Source organism: Sus scrofa, chromosome 5 (genome assembly GCF_000003025.6).
Source record: "Sus scrofa isolate TJ Tabasco breed Duroc chromosome 5, Sscrofa11.1, whole genome shotgun sequence".
Taxonomy (NCBI): Eukaryota; Metazoa; Chordata; class Mammalia; order Artiodactyla; family Suidae; genus Sus; species Sus scrofa.
Window position 1 is genome coordinate 18,056,089 of NC_010447.5, and position 26,835 is coordinate 18,082,923.

The window sequence follows — 26,835 nt, forward strand, 5'->3', positions numbered from 1 at the left end:
CTTATATAGGGCTGGGGAGCTTGGCTGGCTGAGCACCAGCCAACTAATTGAGGTATTATGAGCTTTGGTTTGCCTGGCAGCAAGAGGTCAAGTCCAAAAACTTGAAACACACCTCGGTAATCACCCCAAATTTCCAAATAGCTTTGTCTTCCTGGGGTTAATCACCTGAAATAAGCTTAAATTGGGAGAGGGGCCATGCTACAGGGCTGGACACAGCCCTACTCCCCAAGAGACTTATGCTCCCATCCCAGGAGTGACAGGTCAGCATTTCTCTACCTCTCCTGCATCCCCACGGCCACTCTGCCAGCCCAGCCAACCTCAGGAGATTATGGGATGGGTACAGAGCCCAAGTGAGGACCTGGGGGGAAGGGAGAATAAGGGGGAAGGTTGGGAAGGAGAAAGACAGATGAGGAGATGGAAGATGCAAGAGTGAGAGAAGGTGTAGCATCCTTCTGAGGCTCTTGCCATCCAGGCAGAAGGTACACATCTGAGTCACTCAACAGGACATGTTCTCAACCACAAGGACTCAGACAGAGTGCTAGGGGCAGGGGTGGGGGAGGGGGTCCATCTCAGGAGGAGAAGGCTGTGTGGTGGACTGAGAGGAAGTATAGACCACAGCCAAGGACTTTGAGGAAGGGAGAAGACAGAGGAGAGCCTGTAGGAAAGGGAAAGCTGGAGGAAGGCCAGTCCAGGCAGGAAGAAGGTGCAGACCACCTCGTCTAAGCCAGAGAAACCACCAGCCTTTCCTCTTCCAAGCTCACAGTAAGAAAATGAAGCCAGGATTTCTAAGCTCTCCTCCTCTCAACATCCCTAACAAACACCATCTACACCGTCTAGGAAGCTTGGATCATTGGAATATTTAACATTTAAGAAGAAAGATGGCTATGAAAAACCTGGGGAAGTGGCCATTTAACTTGCCTCAGGCCATAGGCAAGTGAAGGCTCCTTTCATCATGAGTTTTCTAAAACGTATTTTTATTTCTTATCACGATGTATACAGTAGGGCTAATTACTTCCAACCACATCATGATCTAGGAATAGTTTGGGTTTTTTTCCTAAAATTCTTTGCATTGCTCTTTATTCCATATTGGAAACAAAAGTTTCAGATATTTTTTGACTCAGTGTTCCAAATTACATCAGTATTTCCCACTATCCTGTTGTATTCTTGCCTCTCACCTCTGACTCTTATTCTAGAACATGTTGTTAACTGAAATCCCTAAATTTTACAGAAGCTCCATTAAATCTGCTAATTTTCTCTTTCTTGTCACTGTCTAAAGTTTTTTTAAAAAGGAACGAGGATGTATATGTATGAGTATATATGTGTATGTGTATATATATGTATATATGTGTATGTATTATGATGGGTCACTTTTCTGTACAGCAGAAATTGGTACAACATTGTAAATCAACTATACTCTAAAAAAAAGAGGAAGGATGGCTCTTCTGAAGGTGGTCAAGAGGATGATTATGAGAAAAGCAAATTGTTGTGTCACTTATCATGTGTGTTGTGAATGTTTAATCACTTTTATAACACTTGTCTCCTGTTTCCTTTCTACAGCAAAGACCAGTCTTGATGACTTTGATCCTGACAGTGAAACCTCAGATGCTCTCCAGAAAAATCAGTCTTTACAAAGCCCATCCCCCTTTTAAATGAGCGTCCCTTTCTTCTTCCAGTTTGACCTCCTCTGTCCTCAGAGACCTGCTCCTCCAAAGCTCCTCCCTCGTTTATGTCACCCTTAGTTCACCACACTTTAAACCAGGGGTGCAGGGAAATTGCTCCCCTACAAGCTGAGTCAGGGGAGAGCCAATTTAAACTGGTGACCCATCAGACCTTAGAGCAGCTCCAGAAACTGTGCCCCTGTTCTCTTCCAGCACACAGTCACAAAGGCCCTCAGGTAAGGGGGCTAGGAAAGTGTCACCAGATGGAGGTTCTGCCTGATGCAGCTCTCCCTGACCCAAAATTCAGTGTTCTCAGACTACCAGACTTTCTACACACACAGAGAGAGAGAAAGATGCAAACATAACACATAATACAGTGCATTCACAGTAAGCACACATACAGATACACAACTCACACAATTACACACACACACACAGAGGAGCAAACACAACATGTATACTATGCACTCATAGTTACCACACATCCACGTATACATACTCACAAAACTATAAACACACACAAGACGCAGACACACATTCTCATCACTCTTCCCCATGAAGCCCTGTGTGTCATAGATGGGCATTGCCCTCCTTACCTTCAAAACCTAGCTGCCTGCCTCATTCCCCTCTGGCCCCAATTCTTGCCCAAAGCATCGCACTAATCTGAGAAATCAACTTACAGCAACTGAGTCCAAATAGGGGCACAGGCTAAGAGGAGACATCCAGGTTCCGTCCTGACTCAGCCACCACCCGAGACTTCTCTTTGCTGCTCAGCTTCCTCCTCTACACAAGGTGACACACCTGGGCAGGGGGTTCAAGCCAGGCCTCCTGAAGCCTGGGGTTCAAAGGGGTGGTGGGGGCGGGAGGAAGGGGCAACAGTGGGCAGTGTCCTAGTGTCCTCGCCACTGTTGTACCAGCCTGCTGACACTCATGAGACTGAGGATGGTCAGCCTGGACAAAGTGAACGGATGGAGCCTTGGTGCCTGGGGCTGAGGCTGGCGCTGGGGCTTTAACAACACAAGACAGAAAGCTGCTCTCTTTACCCAGATGTAAGACTAATCCTGACTCCAGAATCCAAAAAGAGTGGAATCCAAGTGTGGCTGATGCCTTCATCAACAAAGACCCTGGGGACAGACGAGGGAATGTCTCTCACTGTCCTCCTGCCCCCACTTGCCATTCTTTTTTCAATCCGTGCTATTAAGGGGAAACACGAGAATAATTGCCCGGTTTCCACCCCTTGGCAGCTGCCAATGCCCTGGCCCAGTTTGAATATGCTGAGAAGTCAGTTTGCATTTTCAATGTCAAGAGCAAAGTCTAAAGGGATTGGGGTGGAAGTTTGGGACTCTAATGAGGGCCCATCCCAAATCCCTTCTTCCGGGCAAAGCCCACTGCTAATCCTCCACACGCAGACTACAAAGCCCAGCTGCTCTCCTCTGCTGCCTCTTACTGACAGAAACAGAGTGTGCCGCTGGCCAGGGAGTCGCCACCATCAGAATTAGCCCCGATGGGCCTTTTCGGGAGGTGAGGGTACAGGGCCCCAGAGGAGACGCAAGCCCCTGCACCCCCTCCTCTCCATGGCCGTGGCTGTGCCTTCCCAGGCTGGCACCATGACAAGGCTGCCTCCTCTCTGGGAAGCTGGGCCCTCACTGGGGCAACTACAGAGGCAGAGGAGCAATTTCTTCCTCCCCCCGCCCCCCGCAGGCAGCCCTGGCTTCTCTGGGGACTAGGGCACTCGAATGGCACGCTCAGGGCTTCAGACAGGCTGCCAACACAGGGCACAGCCGCTGGCACATGACGCCAGGCCAGGGTCAGCAGGTGGGAAAGAGCCACAGAGGAGAAGCATGTGGGGCTGTGTCAGGATCAGGGGCGCTGGGCCAGGAGGCCTTGGCAGGGAGGGCAGGGCTCAGCTCCATGTCCTGGTCAGAGTCCGCCCTGAGTCGACCTTCGCAGGGAGCACGGCTCTGTGAGGAACCGAAGGGGCCAGCCCTGGGGCATCTGGAACTCAGGAATGAAGGTCTTGAGCCAGCAGCTGCAGTCTTGAACTTGGCTCAGCCCTGAAGGAGAGGGCCCTCAGGGACAGATCGGCCTCCTCAAAGTGCCCAGACCCTCCTACCCAGGAGCCGTGAGAGTGGAGCCCCAGAGAGCCCCCTGGCCAGAGAAAAAGACCCTGGTCCCAGATCCCTCTGGGCCTCCATTTAGTTGGTCATAAACAGCTGACAACCTCTGTTCTGCCTCTTGCGTAGAGAGGATGGGAGGCGAGTTAAGTTTTGCAAAGGGCTTTATAAACAGAAGGGCAAAACACTGTGTTAACTGAGGGATTATAATCGCAGCAAAAAAGCGAGTCATGGGGCGCTGGCTGGGGCACGGGCTCTATAGTTAACATTTTACAGAGTTCCTCTTATAGCTCAACGGGTTAAGGACCCAACATAGTCTCTGTGCGGATGCGGGCTTGATCCCTGGCCTTGCTCAGTGTCGCAAGTTATGGCATAGGTCACAGAGGCAGCTCAGACCCGTGTTGCTGTGGCTGTGGTTTTGGCTGGCAGCTGCAGCTCTCATTCGACTCCTAGCCTGGGAACTTCATATGCCACAAGGGTAGCCATTAAAAAAAATACGAAAATTTAAAAAATAAAATTAACCTCTGCCAGCTTGACCCTCACAGCAACTCTGCAAGGAAGGTTCATGGCTCCGTTTTACAAATGAGGAAAACTGGAACTTGGAAGTTAAATCACTTGTATAAGACCAAAAGTAACAGAACCAGGCCTCCGACTCAGTTCTGTCCCAATCTGGAGCCCATGTTGATGGCCCCACAGGGCGTTCTGTGTCTGTTCCTATCCAGACAGAGCTCAGCGCATGGAGCAAGCCCTAACTCTGAACAGTTGACTTGGTTTTGATCATGTTTGGGAAAGGTCAGGTGAAAACAAAGTGTGGAATAGAAGAAAAAGAACAAACAGGGTCCTTGTTTGCTCGAACACTTGTCCAAACCTGGCTCCCAGGAGGGCATCTTGGGTTATTTCCCAGCAGAGGGATATTTGCTGCTGCGCCATCTCCCTCCTTCCTGCTCAGGACCACAGACGTGATTTTGCAAGCTTGGTGGGCCATTGTCTGGAGCCATGGACCACTGTGACACTGAGCACTTGACACCTGGTGACTTTTGCCTCCCCCAGCCTCTAAATGAGGCCCCAGGGTGAGGCTCCTCTGCCCTTTCCCTACTCCACTCCCCAGCACCTCTCTGTGCGGAGCTCTGCCCTGACCTCTCCTGCATGGATCTCCCTATGTCCTAGGGATCACAAAGGTCCTTGGACTTAAAACACTCCTCCCCCTTCCCTTTATACCCCAAACTGACCCATCATTTAGGAACCAGCAGCAGCCCAGCCTCACCATGATGCCTTATGTGACCAGCCTGGCCCTTTGGCTTCTCCTGTCCTATAGCATCCTTTGCCCCTACCATGCCCATAAGTCAATTGAGAACATCTTCCCCCCATTTCAAACAGTGCGGAAGTCCTTGGAGGACAAGCCTCATACATGGGACAGTCCCCTAGCCACCACCCCAGCACCCAGCCAGCTTTGTTCAACCCAGGAAGTTCTTGGTTTTCCCCAAAAGCCAAGCCACAACCTGACAAGCATACATGCTGACACAATAATATCTGACATTTGTGGAAAGTCTTCAACTTTTTAAAACCTTTTCACTTATCTGACCCGACAGACAAATGGGCAAACATACCACCCATGGACACACACCCTTTTGTGACTCACAGGCAATATACTTTCATACAACCTGTGATCCCAGATGGAAATGGCAAAAGCCTGAAGCACGAACTAGGTTTGAAAACTGATTGAGTCAGAAGGTAGATGCTGTCCCAACCTATCCACTGACTCTTCTTTCTGCTGAAAGGCATGAACTAGAGCAGGAAGCAAGGGTCAGGCACAGTGTTCAGAGGACCCAGCAGGAGTATCCAGCCCCTGTTTCCTCAGGACTTCATGCTCTCCAGAGAATCCAATATGAACCACTCTCCATTTGAACATCTCTCCAAACATCCATTCATTCTTTCAACAATCATCTGCTAAGTCCATCCTTATGGCAGGCACCAGGCTACCCAATAGGAACATGATGATGCACAAGACAGGCCCCTGGTCTAGAGAAGCTCACTATTGAAAGACGGGTCAGTCATGTAAACAATTCCTGACAGTACTTTGAGGTCTATTTTGTGACAGCAAATCAAACAAATTACTATGAACATAAGAAGAAGGAAGGCTATGGAAGGCATCAGAGAGAAGGTAATTTTGAGTGGGGTATTGTGGGACGAATAGGAGTGGACACAGTGGGAGGAGAGTAGGAGAAAAGCGTCCTCATTGGAAAGGAAAACATTTCAAATATGGGTGAGGGTGAGGGTGATTGTGGGTGAGTGATCCCACATGCTTGCAGAATAGTGGCCATGGAGGAGGAAGACAGGTGATAAGAAGGAAAGGAAGGTGTAGGTTGAAATGGATAATAATGGTCACGCCATGCTATGCTGCACAATTGGGACCTTGTGGACAGTGTCTCTCAGTGCTAAGAGCACATAAGACCACTGGACTGCTTTTTAAAAAATCCAGATCTTCAATCACCATTCCTGACCTCTGAAATCAGAATCTTGGGATGGAAATCCTATGAAACTGGATTGTTATGATAATTATACAACTACAGATGTGATAAATTCATTTGAGTAATAAAAAAATTAAAAATAAATAACTAAAATCAGAATCTTAGGGAATGTGGCCCCTTGTATTTTTTTTAAAGTTCCAGTTTGCTTTAATTCTAGTGGACTAACTTTTATAATGTAAGGAACGTTATTAAAGGAGGAAAATTGCACATTTTTATGAAAGGCTGGGGAACAATAAGAATGTGTCACTTGTCCTGTCTTCAGACCAGATGCAGAGTTTCATCTAGTCTAAGAGGCTGGGCCAACCATTCTCTGCCTTTAGATGCAGAGGCAGATGCTGATGATAATGAAGCCCCACCACCAGAGCAACTGAAACGGGGCAGGGAGCTTAGAAACCCATGGCTGAGAACAAAAAGAGGCAAACCAGAGCCCAGAGCAAAATACTCACAATACGTCTGTCTGATGGATTTTAAAAACATCCTGATAAAAGAAAGGAGCCAGCTATGAAAAGAATATGTTCTGCCTGATTCCATTTGCAGGAAATTCTAGAAGAGGCAAAACTAACCTATAGTGACAGAAAGCAAGCCCCGCCTGGGCCTGAGGGCTGGTGGGCAATGACTGCAAAGAGGCAGGAATGCATTTTGGAAGATGTCCTAGATTTTGACTGTGGTTGTAGTTACACAGGTGTATACATTTGTCGAAACTCATTGAAATGTCCTCTGCAAATGAGTGCATCATTACTGAATGTGAATTATACTTCAACAAAGTTGATTTTATTTTTTTATTATTTTTTAAGTTGTATTGAAGTATAGTTGATTTACAATATTGCAATCATTTCTATCGCACAACAAAGTGAATCAGTTACAAGGGGGACAGGAAGAGGGGGCAGGAAGGATAGAATATTCATGTTGAAGATAACATGTGCTCTAGGCTGTTCTTTGGAAGAGCTATTCCAAGAAATTTACCATATTGTCTTGTCCCTATTTATACCAGACTGTGGCTGGTATAAATAGGGACAAGTGGCTTAAGGGAACAGCCATGGTATATGTGACTGTGGCTTAAGGGAACAGCCATGGTATATGTATCTCTGTAGCCAGCACTCTCATAGTGTAAGAGCCAAACTGGGCTCCATGAAATTTAAATAAATATATGAATAAAAGAAAGTTAGCAAACTCACTCAGGAAGACTACCTAATATGAAAAGAACAGCAGATCAAAGAAAGAACCCAGGGGAACATCAGTGCTTAAATATTTTTCATTTTCCATTTAATTATAAAATATAAAAAATAAAAAAATTTAAAAATAAAAATAATTATAAAATATTTCAATCATAAGAAAACAATTTGGCCAACACTTGTATGCTCACCACCAAGCTTACTCAGATGGCCATCTCCCTTTTAATCATTAAAGTGATATCAAACCGCCAAATTGATGACCATGAGGGGCAAAAAATGTATGCAAAAGTCAACTGCAAATCTGAATGTGAATGGTAAAACAGTAAACCTTTTAGAAGATCCCAGAGACCATCCATGACCTTAGCGTATAGAGCTGAGTACAGGACACAAAAATCACCACACAAAAGAATAATAGAATGAATTAATGAAATAGGAGTTCCTGTCGTGGCTCAGCGGTTAACGAATCCGACTAGGAACCATGAGGTTGCGGGTTCGATCCCTGGCCTTGCTCGGTGGGTTAAAAGATCTGGCGTTGCCGTGAGCTGTGGTGTAGGTTGCAGACACGGCTCGGATCCCGCGTTGCTGTGGCTCTGGTGTAGGCCGGTGGCTAGAGCTCCGATTCGACCCCTACCCTGGGAACCTCCATATGCCGCGGGAATGGCCCAAGAAACGGCAAAAAGACAAAAAAAAAAAAAAGAATTAATGAAATAAAGTAACATTCTATTGTCAAAAACTCCATTAAAGAGTGAAAAGGGCAGTTCCCTGGTAGCCTAGCAGTAGGACTCGGCATTGTCACTGCCATGGCTCAGGTTGGATCCCTGGCCCAGGAACATTTGCATGTCATGGCCCATCCAAAAAAGGGGGGGGGAGAATTCCCATTGTGACTCACCTTCTCAAACTTGGCAGCATATTACAATCATTTAGTGAACTTTAAAGATATTGGTGGAATTCCCATTGTGGCACAGTGGAAACAAATCCAACTAGTAACCATGAGGTGTGGGTTTGTTCCCTGGCCTCACTCAGTGGGTTAAGGATCCAGGGTTGCCGTGAGCTGTGGAGTAGGTCGCAGATGCAGCTTGGATCCCACGTTGCTGTGGCTGTGGCATAGGCCAGCAGCTCTAGCTCAGATTTGACCCCTAGTCTGGGAACCTCCTCCATAGGGTGCAGCCCTAAAAAGCAGAAAAAAAAGTTATTGATGCCAGATCCCACCCCCTTGATTTCTTGATTTAATGAGACTAAGCCTGACATCAGAAATTTTGAAAGCACCTCAAGCGCTTCTTGTTATTAATTTAAGTTGGAAACTAGGTTGTTCAAAAGTTAGAGGAAGTGAAATTGCTATTGGGCGGTTGGGGACAGGGGCTGGAGAGGCTGAAGAAAGGGAAAGACTGTAGCTGTGGCTCATCCACTCATTTCTAAATCCAAGGCAGATGACTTCAAAGGCCCAGCATGCTCATTAGGCTTGAGTGGAAGTTGGGATACCCAGCTCTTGAACTTAAACCCATCAGATGAAGCAAGTCTTATGGCCCAGGGCAGGACAAGGTCCAGTGTGACAAACTCTGGTCAGAGGGCAAGACAAGGGTGCCAGGCTCAAGGGGGACCACAGAGGTTGTGAAAATGCTCACAGGACAGAGGATACCGAAACTTGTAACCTTGAAGTAGGGATGTGGGGGGAGGGGAGGTAGGAGGGAGAAGCTTGTAAGGCCAAGAGCACTTCGTCAAGCTGTTATCTTGGAAAAGATGACATTAAATGAGGGAGATTAAAGCCACAGCTATTCTAGATGTGCCTATGTGCAAGTTTGAGAAAGGTGTTCCCCTCCTAATACATAGCCCCAGGAATGCAGGACTTGGTTAGCAGAGGATGGGCTGAGTCTCTGCCCATCCCCATCTCACTCCCTCAGCTGGAAATCTTCACAATAAAGCTCAGAAACATTTGCTATAGCTCTCACAGAAACTGGTAAGAATACTTGAGTAGTGGCATCATTTGTTCGTTGTAGAAGATTCATCATAACCAGGTAGACTCTAACTTCCAACTCTGCACCAGCCACAAGGATCTGACATTAAGTTTGCTAGGCAGACTGCTACTCAGTACTGGTGTCGCATTTCCTGGGGACAAGGTTGTGTTGCTTTGTGACGCAAAAAGGAATTTCGTCTCATCCTTTCCAATCAGTTCGGTATTGATTAGAGGAAGAAGGTGGTGAAGAAGACGCAGAAGGTGACCTTCAACCTCTCTTCATAGAGAACACCCCATCTGACCAGGGGAACAGGGGGCAAACCAAGGACATTGAAAGACACAGAGACCTGGAGCCCAGGAAGAGCTGGGAGCTTCAGGATACATGGTTAAAACAAATTTGGGGAGATACACACACACACACACACACACACACAGTGAGACCTCAGGAGCTGGCAAGGCTTTACTAAGGAAACATTGTGACAAATTAACTATCTCACTTTCAATAGAGGCAGCCTGCCAGGTAGGCTAGAGGACATTGCAGAGGTAGGGAAACAGAGTCCCCACAGATGCCAACTGGGCTGCTCATGAGACTGATGGAGAACCACCTGTAGGAAGCATAACACTATGAGACACACCCATGCTGGCTGAATCTCTTACTCTGAGCTGGACAGCATCCTCTGACACGATGCTCTGTCCTCAGCCCTCAGTCAGTCTGCATTTATCTAGTTTCTTCTCTGGGCCCAGAACTACCAGGCACTAGAATCACAAAGACAAAGAAGAGCCGGTGCCTGCTCTCGAGGAGGTCATAGGCTAGCAGGGGAGACAGACATGTCAACACAAGAATATCATGCACGCACATCCACACAATGGAATACTCTCAGCAATAAAAAGGAGCAAACCGTTGATACACACAACCACTTGGCTGAATCACAAAGACATTATGCTGAGTGAAAGAAGTCAATCTCAAAAGGTTACTACTTCATGATTCTTTTATATAAGATTTTCAAAAAGACAGAACTATAGTGAGAGTTTAAAAAAAAAACGGAAGTTCCCATCGTGGCACAGTGGTTAACGAATCCAACTAGGAACCATGAGGTTGCGGGTTCGGTCCCTGCTCTTGCTCAGTGGGTTAAGGATCCGGCGTTGCTGTGAGCTGTAGTGTAGGTTGCAGACCCGGCTTGGATCCCGAGTTGCTATGGCTCTGGCGTAGGCTGGCAGCTACAGCTCCGATTAGACCCCTAGCCTGTGAACCTCCCATATGCCGCGGGAGCGGCCCAAGAAATGGCAAAAAGACAAAAAAAAAAAAATTTAAATTAAAAAAAAAAAACACTGCTTGACCATGGCTAGAGGTGGTTGGAGTGTGTGACTATAAAAGAATAACAAGAGGGAGTTCGGGAGGGTAGTAACGGAACCGTTCTGTACCCCAATTGTGCTGGTGGCCTCATGAATCTATACATGTATAACCATGTTAAAATGTACAGCATGGTACATCCAAAAGGTCCACTTTACGGTAATTAAAAGTATAGGCAAAGAAAAGAGGAACATTTGGGGGGTTTTGTTTGTTTGTTTGCTTTTTAGGGCCACACCCATGGCATATGGACCTTCCCAGGCTAGGGGTCCAATCGGAGCTATAGCCACCGGCCTACACCACAGCCACAGCAGCACGGGATCAGAGCCACGTCTGTGACCTACACCACAGTTCATGGCAACGCCAGATCCTTAACCCACTGAGTGAGGTCGGGGATCGAATCCACAACCTCATGGTTCCTAGTAGGATTCGTTTCCACGGCACCACAATGGGAACTCCAAGAGGAATGTTTTGAATGACATTCCCGTCCAGGGAAGCAGGGAGGACTCTAACTTAGTAAGACACTAATTCTGTAAAACACATGACCAAGTTTATTCAGGTGTACAGCTAAGTGATTCAGCTATACATACATATATATCTATTTTTTCCAATTTTTCCCCTTACAGGTTATTATAAAATACTGAGTATATTTCCCTGTGCCATGTTGATTATCTATTTTATATATAGTAGTGTGCATATGTTAATCCCAAACTCCTAATTTATTCTGCCCCCCCATTCCCTTTTGGTAACCATAAGTTTTTTTTCTATGTCTTTAGTTCTATTCCTGTTTTGAAAATAAGTTCATTTGCATCTTTTTTAGATTCCACATATCAGTGATATCATATGGTGCTTGTCTTTCTCTGCCTGGCTTATTTCACCTAGTATGATAATTTCTAGGATCCATGTTGCTGAAAATGGCATCACTTCATTCTTTCTAACATTCCATTGAATAAATATATCACATCTTCTTTCCATTCATCTGTCAACAGATATTTAGGTTGCAGCAGGTTTTGCTTTAAATAGCAGTTTTTCTTTCCAGTAAACCCAAATCAGGACCTCTTTGCATATAATTCAAATTTATAACTGGCCTGAACCTTGTCAGAGTAACAAGAACTTTGAGTGGCAGGATCAGAATCCAAAAATAATTTGACAATTTGGAGCTTGAGCCAAATCTAATAAGAAAGATTGAACAGAGATTAATGTAAATCAAAACCTTACATGTACAAGCTGTACTGTTGGTCATGGGGAGGCATAGATTCACAATGGCAAGTATAAAATGCACTAGCTCAGGATGACTCAGCGGTGGAAAGGGGCTGCCAGACTCACCTGCAAGGTTGGAGGATGCACAAAGGATGCCCTGTGCCCACACTTTTCCTGAGCTAGTCAAGCCTTACCTGGAGGGATGGATTGGGGTCCAGATATTCAAAATATGTCTATGGGAGAGCACACAGGATGTCAGGGAGCATGCCAAAGCAAAGAAGGAAATGGAAGTAGTCAACTTGGAGAAAGAATCTGATAAAAGGACAATCATCCTCAGACATTTGGAGATTCTCATGCACAAGGGGACTTAGAGTTGCTCCCTGTGGCCACTTGGGAACAACTTGGACCAATGAGTGGAATTTACAAGGTCGGACAAAACTTAGCATCCTCCATGTGAGAGAGGAAGTACCCTCAACAGGAGGGTGGACTGCCAATTATTGAACCATGCTTTATAGAGGACTCCAGTATCGAGATGGGGGCTCCTCTTCAAGGCCTCTAAGTCATTTCTAGCCTTAAGACTCTAATTCTTTAGAAATCAATAAACAAGGGTAGCCCTAGAAATAATGAGGGTGATATCTTTCACTTATTGAGCATTTATCTTGCTCTGGGAGCTGTACTAAAATCTATCATGCATTAAATCATTTAATCAGTCCACCAGTCAATAAGTGCTATAGAGTACACATATTCTGCCCAGTATCATGGAACACACTAACAATGAAAGACATAGTCCCTCTCCTCAAAGAGTTTACAATCTAGTTGCTAATCAAACTTTTGAGACCTATGGTACAATATGTCTATGAATATCTTTTACTTTATAAGGTGCTTTTCATATATACTATTTCATGTATTCCTTGAAACATCCCTGAGAGGTAGGTATTATTTTTATTACCATATGAATGAATACTAAGAACTAATATTTTTAATTTTTTTTTATTTTTTATTTTATTTGTCTTTTTATGGCCAAACCCAAAACATATGGAAGTTCCCAGGCTAGGGGTCAAATCAGAGCTGCAGCTGCCAGCCTACGCCACAGCCATAGCAACTCAGGATCCGAGCCATGCCTGCAAACTATACCATAGCTCCCAGCAACACATGATCCTTAACCCATTGAGTGAGGCCAGGGATGAAACCCACGTCCTAATGGTTGCCTGTCAGTTTCATCACTGCTGAGCCATAAGGGGAACTCCAGAGCTAATATTTTATATTGCTCTCTTTTTCTGTGAGTGCCCAGTTTCCAGTGTTGCTCAGTATGAGTCTACCTTCAACTGGGAGATTAGCCTTTAAATTTTATTTTTATATCGCTCTAATCCGATAATAAAAGAGCTCAAATAAAAATAACAATCCATGTTTTAAAAAGGAAGCAAGTATTCTAGTAACCCAATGATAAAATACTCCCCTACAGATGAAACCGACTAGCATCCATGAGGATGCAGGTTCGATGCCTGGCCTTGCTCAGTGGGTTAAGGATATGGCATTGATGTGAGCTGTGGGGTAGGTCACAGGCATGGCTCAGATCTCATGTTGCTGTGGCTGTGGCGGAGGCCAGCGGCTGCAGCTCTGATTCAACCCTTAGCCTGGGAACTTCCATATGCCACAGGTGTAACCCTAAAAAAAAAAAAAAAAAAAAAAAAAAAAAGACAAAAAAAAAATAGGTCCAGACCTTGTCCATTTTGTTTTGTTTCCTTTAAAACCAAGATCCCGCTCCCCCCAAAAAAACCCCTACACTACCCAAAACCACACCCTCAAAAAACTCTCATAGCATTTGTGGATAATAAAACTTAGGAAATTTAGCATATTTTATTTTTGTTTCAGACCTGTTCCCACTTGCTAATTGTGACCTTCATCACAGTGCCCCCTTTTCCTCTACGTAAAATGAGTATAATTATGTCTACTCTATAGGATCATTATGAGGTGTAAATGAGTTACATGCAAAATTCTCAAAACACTGTCTGGGTAGGTGGTAATTACTAAATAAAACCTTGTTTATTTGCTTTTCCACAACCTTGAAATCTCAGTTTTTGAGGGGGAAAGAGAGGTGGTGTGTTACAGACAAAGTCTGGCCAGGGGGAGGGGTGGCTGCTATTGAGTCACAAGGAATGAGGATATAGGGGCAGGTTTGACCATATTCTCCCAAAGACCGAAGGGGGCAGGTGAGGAAAGGCTGCCCCACAAGTGAGCCAGCCTGGGTACTGATGTTAGCCAGTTGGCTATTACTGAGCCCTTTGGAACTCTTGGCAAGGACCACTGAAGTCCGCACACAACACATGCCAGCCCCAGGGCGTAACCTGCCTTGGGATGAATCCAGAAAGAGTGAGCACTTCGGGGCAGTTGGGAAGATTGTAAAGTCTGATGCAGTTGGCTTAACCCCAGAGACTCCCTCAGCACCCCATTCTCTCATCTCTCACTCACTCTACACACAGCTCCTAAGATGACTCCCTGCAGGCCACATTTCCAGCATGCTGCCCTCTGACTCAGCAAACACCATGGGTCCCTGTTATTCTACCAAACTCATAGAGCCAAATGCAACATGACGTATTGCAGTTTAGTGAAGAAAAAAAAAAAAAAAAGAGCTGAAGGGAAGCAAGGTAGAGTTCACGTGCAAGGGAACAAAAGGCACTAGTGAGATGTTGGGGTGGGCTCAGAAACAAACTCCTAACTTGATGATGTCTACCTGGGCCCTTTCTTGGCTGTAGTTTCCATGAGGAAGAGATTGTAGCATCACAGACCCTGGGGAAGAGGAGATGTTGCAGAGAGGTGTGGCTAAGGGCAGGGGGAGTTTCTGTTGTGTCATATGTCCCAGTCTTGATATTTGATGCAAGAATGCTGGTCACTGCTGGTGATGATCCCTACAATCCTAGGTTCTGGCCATCAGCCTCAGGATGACATTTGGAAATCCCACTCCTCAGAAAGGGTCGTCCAGCCTCACATCCCTGAGAAGGTGCCACCATATTCCCTTTCCTGTGCCATCTCCTCCCTACACAGCCCCTGAACACGACTCATTTTCTCAGAACCAGAAAGTCGTTCTCAGCCTCTGAGTACTTGGTACACTCACCCTCAGACCTACAAGGAAAGAGCGGCCGTGCTCAGAGGGCAGCTAGCCAAGGTATGTGCACATATGCCCAGGGAAAGCTGTTCCATGCCAGGAGGTGGGCAATAATTATGGAAAGCTGATAAAACTGTTAGAAATGCCTCAAGCTCTAGGTCACTGTTGATAATTCCTCTGGCACATAGCCGACATCCCAGGAGAAGACAGAAGGAAATAACCTAAAATCTAAAAACACATCTTGTATTGTGCTAAGTGAAGTCAGTCAGATAGTGAGACACCAACACCACAGGCTATCACTTACATGTGGAATCTAAAAAAAGGACACAATGAACTTCTTTGCAGAACAGAGAACTGACTCACAGACTTGGAAAAACGCATGGTTTCCAAAAGAGACAGGTTGGGGGGTTGGGGGATGCGCTGGGGGTTTGGGATGGAAATGCTATAAAATTGGGTTGTGATGATCCTTGTACAACTATAAATGTAATAAAAATCCATTGAGTAACTAAAAAGCAAAAATAATAACAATAATACAACACATCTTGGTTTCTGTAACTCAAGAGATGAGTCAACAAGCTCTTAGAAGAGTAAGGTGCTGTTTTGAGCACATTTTCCAATTGAGGCATGAAGGGATAGGCAGAGAGGAAAGGATGGGAATGGGGGTGTGGTGGGGAGACAGAGGTTGGGTCTTCTGTGTTGTCACAGGAGGATGGACCCCTCCACGCCCAAGGAAGAGAGAGGTGGAGCAAAGCAGAACCAGCAAAGGAAATACTTGATCATGGACCCATGGCCCCAAATCCAGGTTGAGGGTCTGGTACACAAGTCAGCTGTAGTCAACAATTTCTGTGAGTTCTCCTGTGTGCAAAACAACAGGCCTTAGAACATGGGAAATGGAATGGACAACACAGCACCAACTGGCTGCCTACTCAAAGAATGCAACTTCAGGAGTTCCCGTCGTGGCGCAGTGGTTAACGAATCCGACTAGGAACCATGAGGTTGCGGGTTCGATCCCTGCCCTTGCTCAGTGGGTTAACGATCCGGCGTTGCCGTGAGCTGTGGTGTAGGTTGCAGACGCGGCTCGGATCCCGCGTTGCTGTGGCTCTGGCGTAGGCTGGTGGCTACAGCTCCGATTCGACCCCTAGCCTGGGAACCTCCATATGCCTCGGGAGCGGCCCAAGAAATAGCAACAACAACAACAACAACAAAAAAGACAAAAAAAAAAAGAATGCAACTTCAAGTACAAGCAAGCCCAAGGCCGGGGACTTAAGAGCAAAATCAACATAGAACGCCACAGAGAAGAGGTGTCAGTTATGCTGAGATGAAAGGAAGAGGAGGAGCCCTCAGCAGCAGGTGAAGGTCCCTGGAGGTGCTGTCAGTCTGTATTAGAAGTGGTCAGGGCCAGGCTGAGAATATCCAGATTAACTCCCTCGGTCTCAGGTCCTGGCACCAAGCTCACCTGCCTGGCCATTCCTCCGGGACAGTGACACAGCTGAGAAGTGACACACACTCTCCATGGTGACATTCCTCCTGAACGGCCCTTGAGGACTCCCTCCTTTGATGGGTAACAAGGACCTACTGAATAGCACAGGCTAATCTACTCAAGGCTGTGTAATAACCTGCGCAGGAAAAGACTCTGAACAGGAACGGGTATACGTATCTGGGTAACTGATTTACTTTGCTGTACACCTGAAACTACCACAACTTTCTAAGTCAATTATACTCCAGTAAAATTTATTTTCTTTTTTGTTTGTTTGTTTGTTTTTCTGGTCTTTTTAAGGCCACACCTGTGACATATGGAAGTTCCCAGGCTAGGGGTCAAATTAGAGCTGTCGCCACCAGCCTACACCACAGCCACAGCAACGCCAGATCCAAGCCGCATCTGCGGCCTACACCACAGCTCGTGGCAATGCCAGATCCTTTAACCCACTGAGCAAGACCAGGGATCAAACCTGCATCCTCATGGATACTAGTTTGATTCTTAACCCACTGAGCCACAATGGGAACTCTCAAAAATTTATTTTTTTTTAAAAGGAATGTAAGTTCCATGGAAAAAAGAAAGAAAGAAGCTGCATGGACCCCCCCTGCTGCTAGGTAGTAGGGGTCTCCTCTAAACACCCTCCCCCAGGATGAACAAGGGCCTGTGGGTATAAGTTAGTCCAGGGAGGAATAGCAAAGGCAAGAAGCCACTGTCTGAATAGGAGCCTTGAGACCAGTGGACAGTGTCCCAAGGAAAACTGGGCCCCATCCAGGTTTCCCTTGGAGCCCATTTAGAGTCCCCTTGACCTCTAAGATGGAAGTATTCTGGAACGCTTGGCAGGCTCTATAGCCTGGCTCACTGTCCCTCTCCCTAATTCTGAATGTTGGGCTTCCTGGGAGCTCACCTGGGCCCTCTTCCCTCCCCTCTCTCTTAGGTTCCCATGGCATTAGAGACCATTCTAACCAGCCCTCTGCTGACGCTGTCCACATGCGGGGTCTCCAGCCCTGACAGGCCTCACTCTGAATCCACACTCACGTCTCCAGCTGTAATCTGGAAATCTCCCCTGGCTGTTCTGTGAGCAACTCACACTTATCTAAAGCTGAGCTCCTGCAGTCCTTCCTCAGACCCATCCTGCCCCACTCCCCACTCCACCTCAGTGCAGGGCATCAGCAGCCACCCAGATGCTCAGGCTGGGAAACTGGGCATCGTGGTTGAATCTGCTCTCTCCCTAACCACACGTCCAATCCGTTCACAAGTCCTCTTATTTCTCCAGCTCAGCATCCAGTTTCTTCTCTTCATACTCTTAACCACAGCTTATTTTTTTAATTTGTTTTTTTGTTTCTTAGGCTGCACCTGCAGCAAATGGAAGTTCTCAGGCCAGGGGTTGAATCAGAGCTGCAGCTGCCAGCCTACAGCTGAGGTCCGGGGTCCGAACTTTATCTATGACCTACACCATAGCTCACGGCAATGCCGGATCCTTAACCCACTGATCAAGACTAGAGCTCAAACCCACATCCTCATGGATACTAGTTGGGTTTGTAACCGCTGAACCATAAAGGGACTCCGATTTCTTTATTTGTTTGTTTGTTACTTTTTAGTTGTCGTTGTTGAGCTCCTCTATGAAAATGAGAAATGATATTTGCTCACCAATGCATCTGTAACATTTAGCCGGGACCAGAGAAGAAACACTTAGTGAACATGGATTTAAAGAAGGAAGGAAAGCATCCTTTAATGACTTCATCCAGGGGTGAAGCACCTGCCCCATAATTAACCTGGAGCCATTCCCACAGGGCCAGCCCTCTGAGCCGGGACAGGCTTTGAGTCTCTGCATCTACCTGTCCTTCCCCTACCCCCCACCCCCGCCTGGTACCAACCAGAAAAGGTAACTTCCTGCCCCCAAAGCCCCAAACGAAACAACAACTTCTAAATTCCACCCCATTCACAGAGCCCTCCTGGGGGATTCAAGGAGAACTGACCACTGCCTGACTTCCCTGAGCCTGGGCATGCGCTCTCCATATGAATTCTTCAAGCTCCAGTAGCTGTATTTTTCTTTATTAACTGTCATTTCCCTTCTCCGAAAGAAATTCAGCTTTGGCCCAAGAAAGAAATATTACTTCCCTGGCCTGGCCTGACGAACTATTCCACTCCATCATCCATGTGTTCTCTGGGTTCCCAGGCAGCCAGGGGTGGCTGGAGGGGAGCAGCTGCAGCCTCAGAGGCAGTGTGGGGACATGGAGGAGCTCCGGATGGGGGAACTCCAAGGGTGTGCTCCCCGCTCAGCCCCTCGGATGTTCTGTGGCCCTAAGCAGGCCACTCCACCTCTCTGAGTTCATTGTTCTCCTTTGCAAATGAAGTTCTTGGACTCCTTGCCCCTGAGTCCCTTCCAGCCATAACCTTCCATACGGCACTCCCAAGGCCAACGAACCCTTTTGTCAGGGCTTCGTGGCGCAGGGCAGATGCTAGGAGCTTCTGCTGCCACAAATGCTCGAGGGCTCAGAGTCCAAGGAGACAGGGCTCAGGAGCAGGACATTTTCTGAGAGGTGGTAATAGTTGTTTACCAGGAAGGTGAGGCCTCTGTGGAGAATTCCAGGTTATAGATAACTAACAGGTATTTTCTCCTACGAGACTTCTCCGAACCTCCAATATGTGCTTCAAAGATGGAAGATTTTTTAAAAAGTAAAGAGGGAAGACTTAATGGACATGGAACCCTCTGGGGGGCAGGGGCAGGGAAGGGGCTTGTGGGCCAGACTTTGAGATAGATGGCTCTCCGGAAATCCCTGCAGCCCTGGGCTTCGAGCAGCTCCAGAAGCTGCTGGTGCCCCCTGATGCAGGAAAAGCTTCCAGGATGTCAGCTGGAGTGGGGACCAGCTCCAAGGAAAAGATGCTCTGGCCCCAGGCGCTGGAGAACCTCAAGCCTTCTTAGGTTCCCCCAAACGAGAGAAGGCAAGGAGAGGGATGTCTGTGCGGTCCTACCTTCCCCCAAGAACTTCCCCCCACACTCCTGGAGTGTACCCCCACCCTCCCCCAGGGCTCAGAGAATAAATCAACCACCAGATCCTGCCCATTTAGATCCCATATATAATGGACAGCAGGGAGTAACTGCCTGGGTTTCAGAGGACTGGTACCCAGCTCTCCTGTGGACCACACAGCCCAAGTGGGACAGGATGAAAGAAGTCAGTCCAGCCGGGAGAAAGGCACCCAGAGAGACTCAGAGGCCTGATGTGAAACACAATGCATTTTATTGGCGACAGAATGGATGGGCAGAGGGGCCTGGTTGTTATATACATCAAAATCGTGTTGACCATTCCGCCCAGGGAAGGAGCCCCAAGGGCAGCAGAAGGTGGTAGCTGAGGCCACACGTGGACAATCACAGGCACAGGCTGGAGCCACAGCACGAGATTCTCATGGCTGTGCTTGGTCGGGGATTTGGATGGAGGAACAAGAGGTCCTGGTCTTCGGGCCCCAAAGAGCGGGTCCCCGGGGCGGGGGTGGGGAAGGGCGCCAAGGGTGCTGCTGATGTCGGAGTGGAGGAGCAGATGGGGACGCGAGGCGCTGGGCTGGCTGCGGTGGCCCTGCGCGGTATTTATCTGGACGAGCGCTGGGAGGACTGAGAGAACTTGACGCTGCCGCCGCGACTGCTGCTGCCCGAGCTGAAGCCTCCGCCGCTGACCCCGCAGCGCCCAGCGGAGCCAGAGCCGAAGCCGCCGCTGCCACCGAATCCGCTGCCGCCGCCGAAGCCACTGCCACCTCCGAAGCCGCTGCCGCCGCCAAGGCCACTGCCGCCGCCGAAACCGCTGCCGCCCCCCAGTCCGCTGCCGCCCGCCCCGCCAAAGCCGCCGCCTGCGCCGCCTCCTACGCCGATGCCACCGCCGAATCCGCCTCCATAACCACCTGCCGAGGCCGACGTCGTGCTGCTGCTGCTGACCACGGCTGCAGGGGAGAGGACAGTACAGCGATCAGCTCCGGGCACCCACCTCCCTCCATGATCGCTAATGATCCCTTGGGGCGCAGGATGATCAGGAGGCCATCAAGGCGGCTTTGGACCTAATGATCTTTGTGATACACTGATGTGTTCACCTCCCACAGGGTTAAGTCACGAATTTTCCAATGGTTCTTTCTACATACGGTCAACTCCAGATGACCCCTTGGAGATTATTCAGGACTTCTCCCATTAACGGGCTCCTATTAGATAGTCCGGATTGGCCAGAGCAACCTACTAATAGTGCCCTGAGCCCAGAACGATTATAAAAACATATCTGCTACCCCTTCTAACCCCAGAAGACCCCTCTGACCACTAAAGAATTTTTTTTTTTTTGTCTTTTTAGGGCCGCACCTGAGACATATGGAGGTTCCCAGGCTAGGGGTCCAGCCATAGCCGCTGGCCTACCCCAAAGCAATGCCAGATCCAAGCCAAGTCTGCAAACTACACAACAGCTCACAGCAATGCCAGATCCTTAACCCACTGAGCAAGGCCGGGGATCAAGCCTGTATCCTCATGGATACTAGTAAGATTCCTTTCCAATGAGCCACAACGGGAACTCCCCAGAAATATTTTTAAATTGTCTTTTACCACCCTTTATTAGTACAGATATTTCAGAATCAATTCTCACGGTCATGATTTCTTTGGCTACTTACAGATGCTGACAGCACTCTGGCACTCTCCAGACATCCTGTATGAGAAAGCAAGAGAAAGCTCCATCGCAAAACAAATTTCCCACAAGTCCTCGGATGAAAGTGACAAATAGCAACTGGAACGGAACTCAGAAGCCTGGCGGGTCAGTACCCTTTCTCCACCCTTCCAGGGGCCATAACACAGCCCCTGCACACCTTGGTTACACATGCACTTGGCCACCTGTGGAGGAAGTGAACTGGCGAAGTCAAGGGCTTCCTTGCAAGGCCTTTGCTAGGTGGGGGCCTCTCTCATACAGCAGAGTCTTCACCCCATTGACTTGGTCCACTTATCTGGCCCTCAGCAGGTGACTTGGGTTGGGGGAGGTGAGGGGATGGAAGTGGAGGCCCACCTGCACTCCTCGCCCTCCAGGAGCTTGCGGTAGGTGGCGATCTCCACATCCAGGGCCAGCTTGACATTCATCAGCTCCTGGTAGTCACGCAGCAGCCGGGCAAGGTCATCCTTGGCCTGCTGTAGGGCAGCCCGCAGCTCTTGGAGCTTGGCATTGGCATCCTTGAGGGCCATCTCCCCACGCTGCTCAGCATCAGCAACGGCAGTCTGCAGTTTAGCGCTCTGGAGCAGGGGGAGGAAGGAGAAGGGATGAGCCCAGGAGGGAGGTCCCAGGCTCTCTGAGTCTTCGAATGGATACCCCATAGCAAGCCAGGCAACCTCACCCACTCCCTGGCACCTCTGTCTGTCTTTATATGTCCCCTGGGTATCACCAGCCATCTAGACTGGCTTGGTCTTTGAACTTCCTGGAGCCTAGTGCTCGCTGAGAGGACCCCCAAGAGTCCCCTCCAGACCAGGAGTCCTGAGATCCTAGCCCCCACCCCTCACCCATCAGCCTAGGCACCAGCATCCATGGCCAGCCCACCTGCTTCTTGACATTCTCGATCTCGGCCCGCAGCCTCTGGATCAACCGGTTGAGCTCTGAGATCTCACTCTTGGTGCTCTTCAGGTCATCCCCGTGCCTGCCGGCCGTGGTCTGCAGCTCACCCAACTGGAGAACAGAAGGGAAGGGAAGGAATTCATGCAGCTTTGCTTGACCTGTTTCTCCATCCTTAGCATCACCCACCCGACTTCGAGGTGCTGAGAAAGCACTTGTTTAAATGACACTGAATTCTGCATCTGCAGGCACACCTTGGAGGCAGCATGGAAAAGAACATGTGGGCTGTCATAGAAGATTTTCACCCTGCAGTCCCTGAGCAAGCTGGAGTCAGTCCCATGTGGCTTGGCAGGGCACCGTGGAACCCCCTCCCCCCAGGGGGCACCCCCTCCCCCCAGGGGGCACCCCTTTCTGCAGCTGAACAACCATAAGAAGGATGTCTCCAAAGAGGAGAGCCAAGAGGGGCCACCCAATGACCACCACCCAGCCAACCCATAGGCCACAGCCTCCCCAAGACCCTCGGTGGGTCCTCAGAGAGGTGGCTAACCCCCACCTTGGTCTGGTACAGGGCTTCTGCCTCAGCCTTGCTCCTCTGGGCAATCTCCTCGTACTGGGCCTTGACCTCGGCAATGATGCTATCCAGGTCCAGGAAGCGATTGTTGTCCATGGAGAGAACGACGGATGTGTCACTGACATGGCTCTGCATCTGGGACAGCTCCTGCCAACACAGAGGGGCCTTTTCAGTCTCGGGGCCTTTGCAACAAGCACACAGAGGCCGGGAGAGACTCCTGATCAAGAGACCCATCCAGTGACTCAGGCTGAATATGCATCTGCCCTGCCTGCCCCCCCAGCCCCACAGAGAACCCCCTTGTTGTAGCCCCTCCCCCAGGCCCCAACAAGAGGCTTTCTCTCTAGGCTCAGACTTTCTGGGCCCTCCCTATCAAATCTGAAAACATCTCCCCCTCCCTCCTTCCCCCTCTTAATAGGAAACATCCTCACCATTTCGTAGAGAGTGGTCAAGAAATTAATCTCATCCCTTAAGGCATCCACCTTGGCCTGAAGCTCCACCTTGTTCATATAGGCAGCGTCGACGTCCTAAGAAAGAAACATAAAGGCCTTATTCCTCCAAAGAAGGGACAGCAAACTGCAGCTGCAGCAAGAGTCAGGAGGACCAGGGCTGTGGCTGATCGGTCCTTCTTCCAAGGTGGGTCTCCACATAAAGGGATGATTCACATCCCTGGGATGATAGAAGTTCAGTCCTACTCAAAAGCTAAAAATGAATGGACTTCTTTGGGGATCTCTCCAGACTAAGATGCCCCTGGCTTCTGGCATTTTGTTCCAACTGCTTGTACTTGGCAGCTCTGTGGCAGTGAAGGAAGGCGATTTCTTCAACCCAGCTGGAAGCCTGTGCCTACAAGCCCCAGGAATCTCAGGCACAGCCCTTACCTTCTTCAGGGTCACAAATTCATTCTCAGCAGCCGTGCGCTTATTGATTTCATCCTCATATCTGGAAAAGTGAAAAAGAAACGCTGGGTTTGGGGTTTGAGGTAGTCATAAACACCACTGTTCTCTGAAACTCTGAAGGTGCCTCTCTTTCCTCCTCTGTCCTCCTCCCCCGTCTTAGATGAACACCCTCTCACTAGCTCCCTGTTAATTAGGAGGACCAACCATTCCCATTCGTTCAGGCAGACTTCCGGTTTTAGCACCAGACATCCCAAGTCCTGGGCAGACCGAGGTCCCTGGTCACTGTCTCATGAGGTGGTCCAGCATCCTTCAGCTCCTGCAGCCAGATCGTCCCCCAACCTGACTTATGAGGAAGGTGCATCCCTAACGCTAACCTCTTAATTCTATCCACAAAGGACTATCCTTCGGAAAGGAGGGGGAAGGTGAACCCAATGAACCAAGCTGTCCTCCATGAAGATAAAGAGAGCAGGCTAAGTGGTAGTACTGCCTGGAGGGCAGGGGACTGCAGTGAGGGCTGGGACTCTGCGACAGGGTAGCCCGCAGCATCTCCCCCCTTCCCTGTGCCTCTGTCACTCACTTCTTCTTGAAGTCCTCCACCAGGTCTTGCATGTTCCTCAGCTCTGAGTCCAGGCGGCCTTTCTCCCCCAGGATGCTGTCCAGGTAGCTCCTCTGGGAGTTGATGTAGTTCTCAAAAAGGGGCTCGAGGTTGTTGGTGCCTGTGATGGAATTTGTGCCCTGCTGCTGGAGCAGATTCCACTTGGTCTCTAGGACCTTGTTCTGCTGCTCCAGGAACCGCACCTGCAATGCGTTGTAGGAAGCAACATCAGGCAACGCTTGGATCGGAGGAGCAGAGGGGCCTTGGCTCAGGCAGGACTGGGCTTCTGTGTTGCCCCATCCCCCAGCACAAAGACCGAGGATGCTCCTACTGTAGCTGGAGAAGATACTGTCAGACAGTCACATTAGTCAGGCCACTGAAGATGCAGCATGGCTTGGAAAGTTACAGAAGGAGGAGAGACAGGCAGGGAAACTGGAAGTAGCCCCTGCCTAAAAGCAGAAGAATTGTACAAAATGACCCCATGGTATTCCTGGGGACTCCAAGACTCTACCCCAACTTCCAAAAATACAGTACATGCTGCAAAAAGGTGCTTAAACCTCAACAGCATCGTTTCCATCTAAGGCACCACTGACACTCCAGCCCTTCAAAGGCTGTGAATCCCTGAGAACTGATACTGTTGAAATGCTGTCATCATCGGGAAGGGAAAGAGGCCACCAAGTGCCCTCCTCTTTCTGATGAGGTTGATTGGGGTGCAGACTGAGTGGCCAGTGTCTCCGCCACTCCCTAGGACTCAGGTTCCACGTGAGCCTCTTTAATCCCTTCTCCAGGGCACCCACCTCCGTTGCCTGGCACAATGACAGGGAGGGAACCCACCTCCTGGAAAGTCCCAAAGGACAGCTCATGTTTGAAAAGCCCCCAGTCCTGGGTCAGAACCTTTCCTGCCAGAGATCCTGGCTTTTGCCCCACTCTGCCGGCACGCCCTGCCCAGACTCATAAGGCAACAGGTGGGAGACTGAAGCCGAGAGGCCCACAAGCAGGACCTGGGGGTGTCCAGGTCCAAATAGGGGAGTGTTGTCTTTCTTGCTCACATGACCACGTGGACAAGCTCCATCTTCACAGAGCCCAGAATGCTGCCTTAGCCCTCTCCCTCCAACCTGGCCCCCTCGGGATTGATCCTAACCACTATATAAATCTCAAACCCAAAGTTCCCAGCCTAGAAATGGAGGCGGGTCAAAGCTTCCTCACCTTATCAATGAAGGAGGCGAACTTGTTGTTGAGGGTCTTGATCTGCTCCCGCTCCTGGGCCTTCACTTGCCCAATCTGGGGGTCAATCTCCACATTGAGGGGCTGCAGGAGGCTCTGATTGACCGTCACTTCCTGGATTCCCCCAGGGAAGCCACCTGGGCCAAAGCCACCAGGCCCACCAAAGCCACCAGGCCCACCGAAGCCACCAGGCCCGCCGAAGCCACCAGCTCCACCGAAACCACCAGCTCCACCAAAACCACCAGCTCCACCGAAACCACCAGCTCCACCAAAACCACCTACTCCTCCAAAACCACCAGCCCCTCCAAAACCACCTCCCATTCCTCTGCCACCACCAAAGCCACCACCAAAGCCACCTCCATAGCCACCCCCAAAGCCACTGATACAGCTGCTGCGTCCTCCCCCAAAGCCACCAGCCCGGGAGCCTCCAGCCACACTGATGGAGATGCTCTTGTTGCCACCCAGGTTGTAGAGGCTGCGACTGCCGAAGCCGCCTGCTCCACTCTGGAACCCGCAGGCCCCTCCACCAGCTCCCCTGGTACGGGCCACACAGCTCATCCTGCTGCTGCCGGAGATCACGGCCGAGTGGCCAGAGAAGCCCTGGCTCCTGCCGCCAGATGTCTTGCAGACTTGTCTGCTCATGGTGAGACGACTCGTTGAAGGGAAAGTGCGAGAGTTAAGCAGGGCCACTGAGAGCCAGAGGAAGAGAGGAGGGAACTGAAGACCGGTGTGGAATAAATCCCTTTATATACATCTAGGAGGCTGCTGGGCTCCAACGAAGGAGCGATAATTAATTTCAAGTAATCATGGGTTGGGTTTGCCTTCAAGGCAATAAGTTTGTTCCAGGCTACTAAACACACCTTAAAAATAATCTGAATTGGTAAAAGTGCTAAGGTGGCAGGCTTACTCGGCAGGGGGTGGTGCCTGGCATGGCCCATGCTTGGGCACGGCCACCTCCTAGCTTTGACTGGCAGGACCCAGGAGGCATGTTCTTCTGTCCGCCTGGCTGCTGCCCCCAGACCTGCCAGCACTGGACTCCGCTCTGGAAAGGATGGAGTGGAGGTGGGTTGGGGAGGTGCTGGTTGCCTGGGTGATGGAGACAGTGAAGGCCACCCCAGGACTCAGGAGAAGTGTCAGGTAGGAGGGAACACTCTGTGCCCAGCTCTGTGTTGGGTTTGAGGATGTGATAAGGACCGCTGTCCCTCCCTTCCTGGAAACAACACTCAGAACCATCACAAAGCTGCCTCCTGGAGTCCCCCTCTCTCTCATGCTGTAGTTCTGGAGGCTGCAGCATTTGTGACCATCTTCTGAGAAAAAAGAGGAGTGACCACCAAGGGCTTTGATGAGATGTGGGCGATACTCAACATTCCGGATTTTTGTTTGTTTTGAAAACTTCCCAGAGAAGCCATGCACTATTCCCTATTATTGAGACATCTCGAAAGCTTC

At 49.2% G+C, this 26,835-nt stretch overlaps 1 protein-coding gene across 2 annotated transcripts; it reads right to left on the minus strand.

Moving 5' to 3' along the window:
- On the minus strand, positions 19,793-26,031 carry KRT3 (keratin 3). Of its 2 annotated transcripts, XM_021093107.1 has the most exons (10): positions 25,722-26,031; positions 25,372-25,667; positions 24,148-24,368; positions 23,553-23,613; positions 23,106-23,201; positions 22,660-22,824; positions 22,095-22,220; positions 21,573-21,793; positions 21,187-21,221; positions 19,793-20,481 (listed from the first exon to the last, which is right to left on the minus strand). In XM_021093107.1, exons 1-10 carry the CDS (start codon positions 26,029-26,031, stop codon positions 20,135-20,137), a joined length of 1,878 nt encoding a protein of 625 aa, XP_020948766.1. In that variant the 3' UTR covers positions 19,793-20,134. The 2 variants fall into 2 exon arrangements, with proteins under 2 accessions (XP_020948766.1, XP_001929315.4); XM_001929280.7 differs by having other exon boundaries at positions 25,372-26,031.

Coding starts and splice junctions, on each gene's coding strand:
- KRT3 (XM_001929280.7), bottom strand. CDS start 26,031: ATGAGCAGACAAGTCTGCAAGACATCTGGCGGCAGGAGCCAGGGCTTC. Junction 23,202..23,552: donor AATTTGTGACCCTGAAGAAG/GTAAGGGCTGTG, acceptor TTTCTTTCTTAG/GACGTCGACGCTGCCTATAT. Junction 22,825..23,105: donor TGACCACTCTCTACGAAATG/GTGAGGATGTTT, acceptor CTGTGTTGGCAG/GAGCTGTCCCAGATGCAGAG.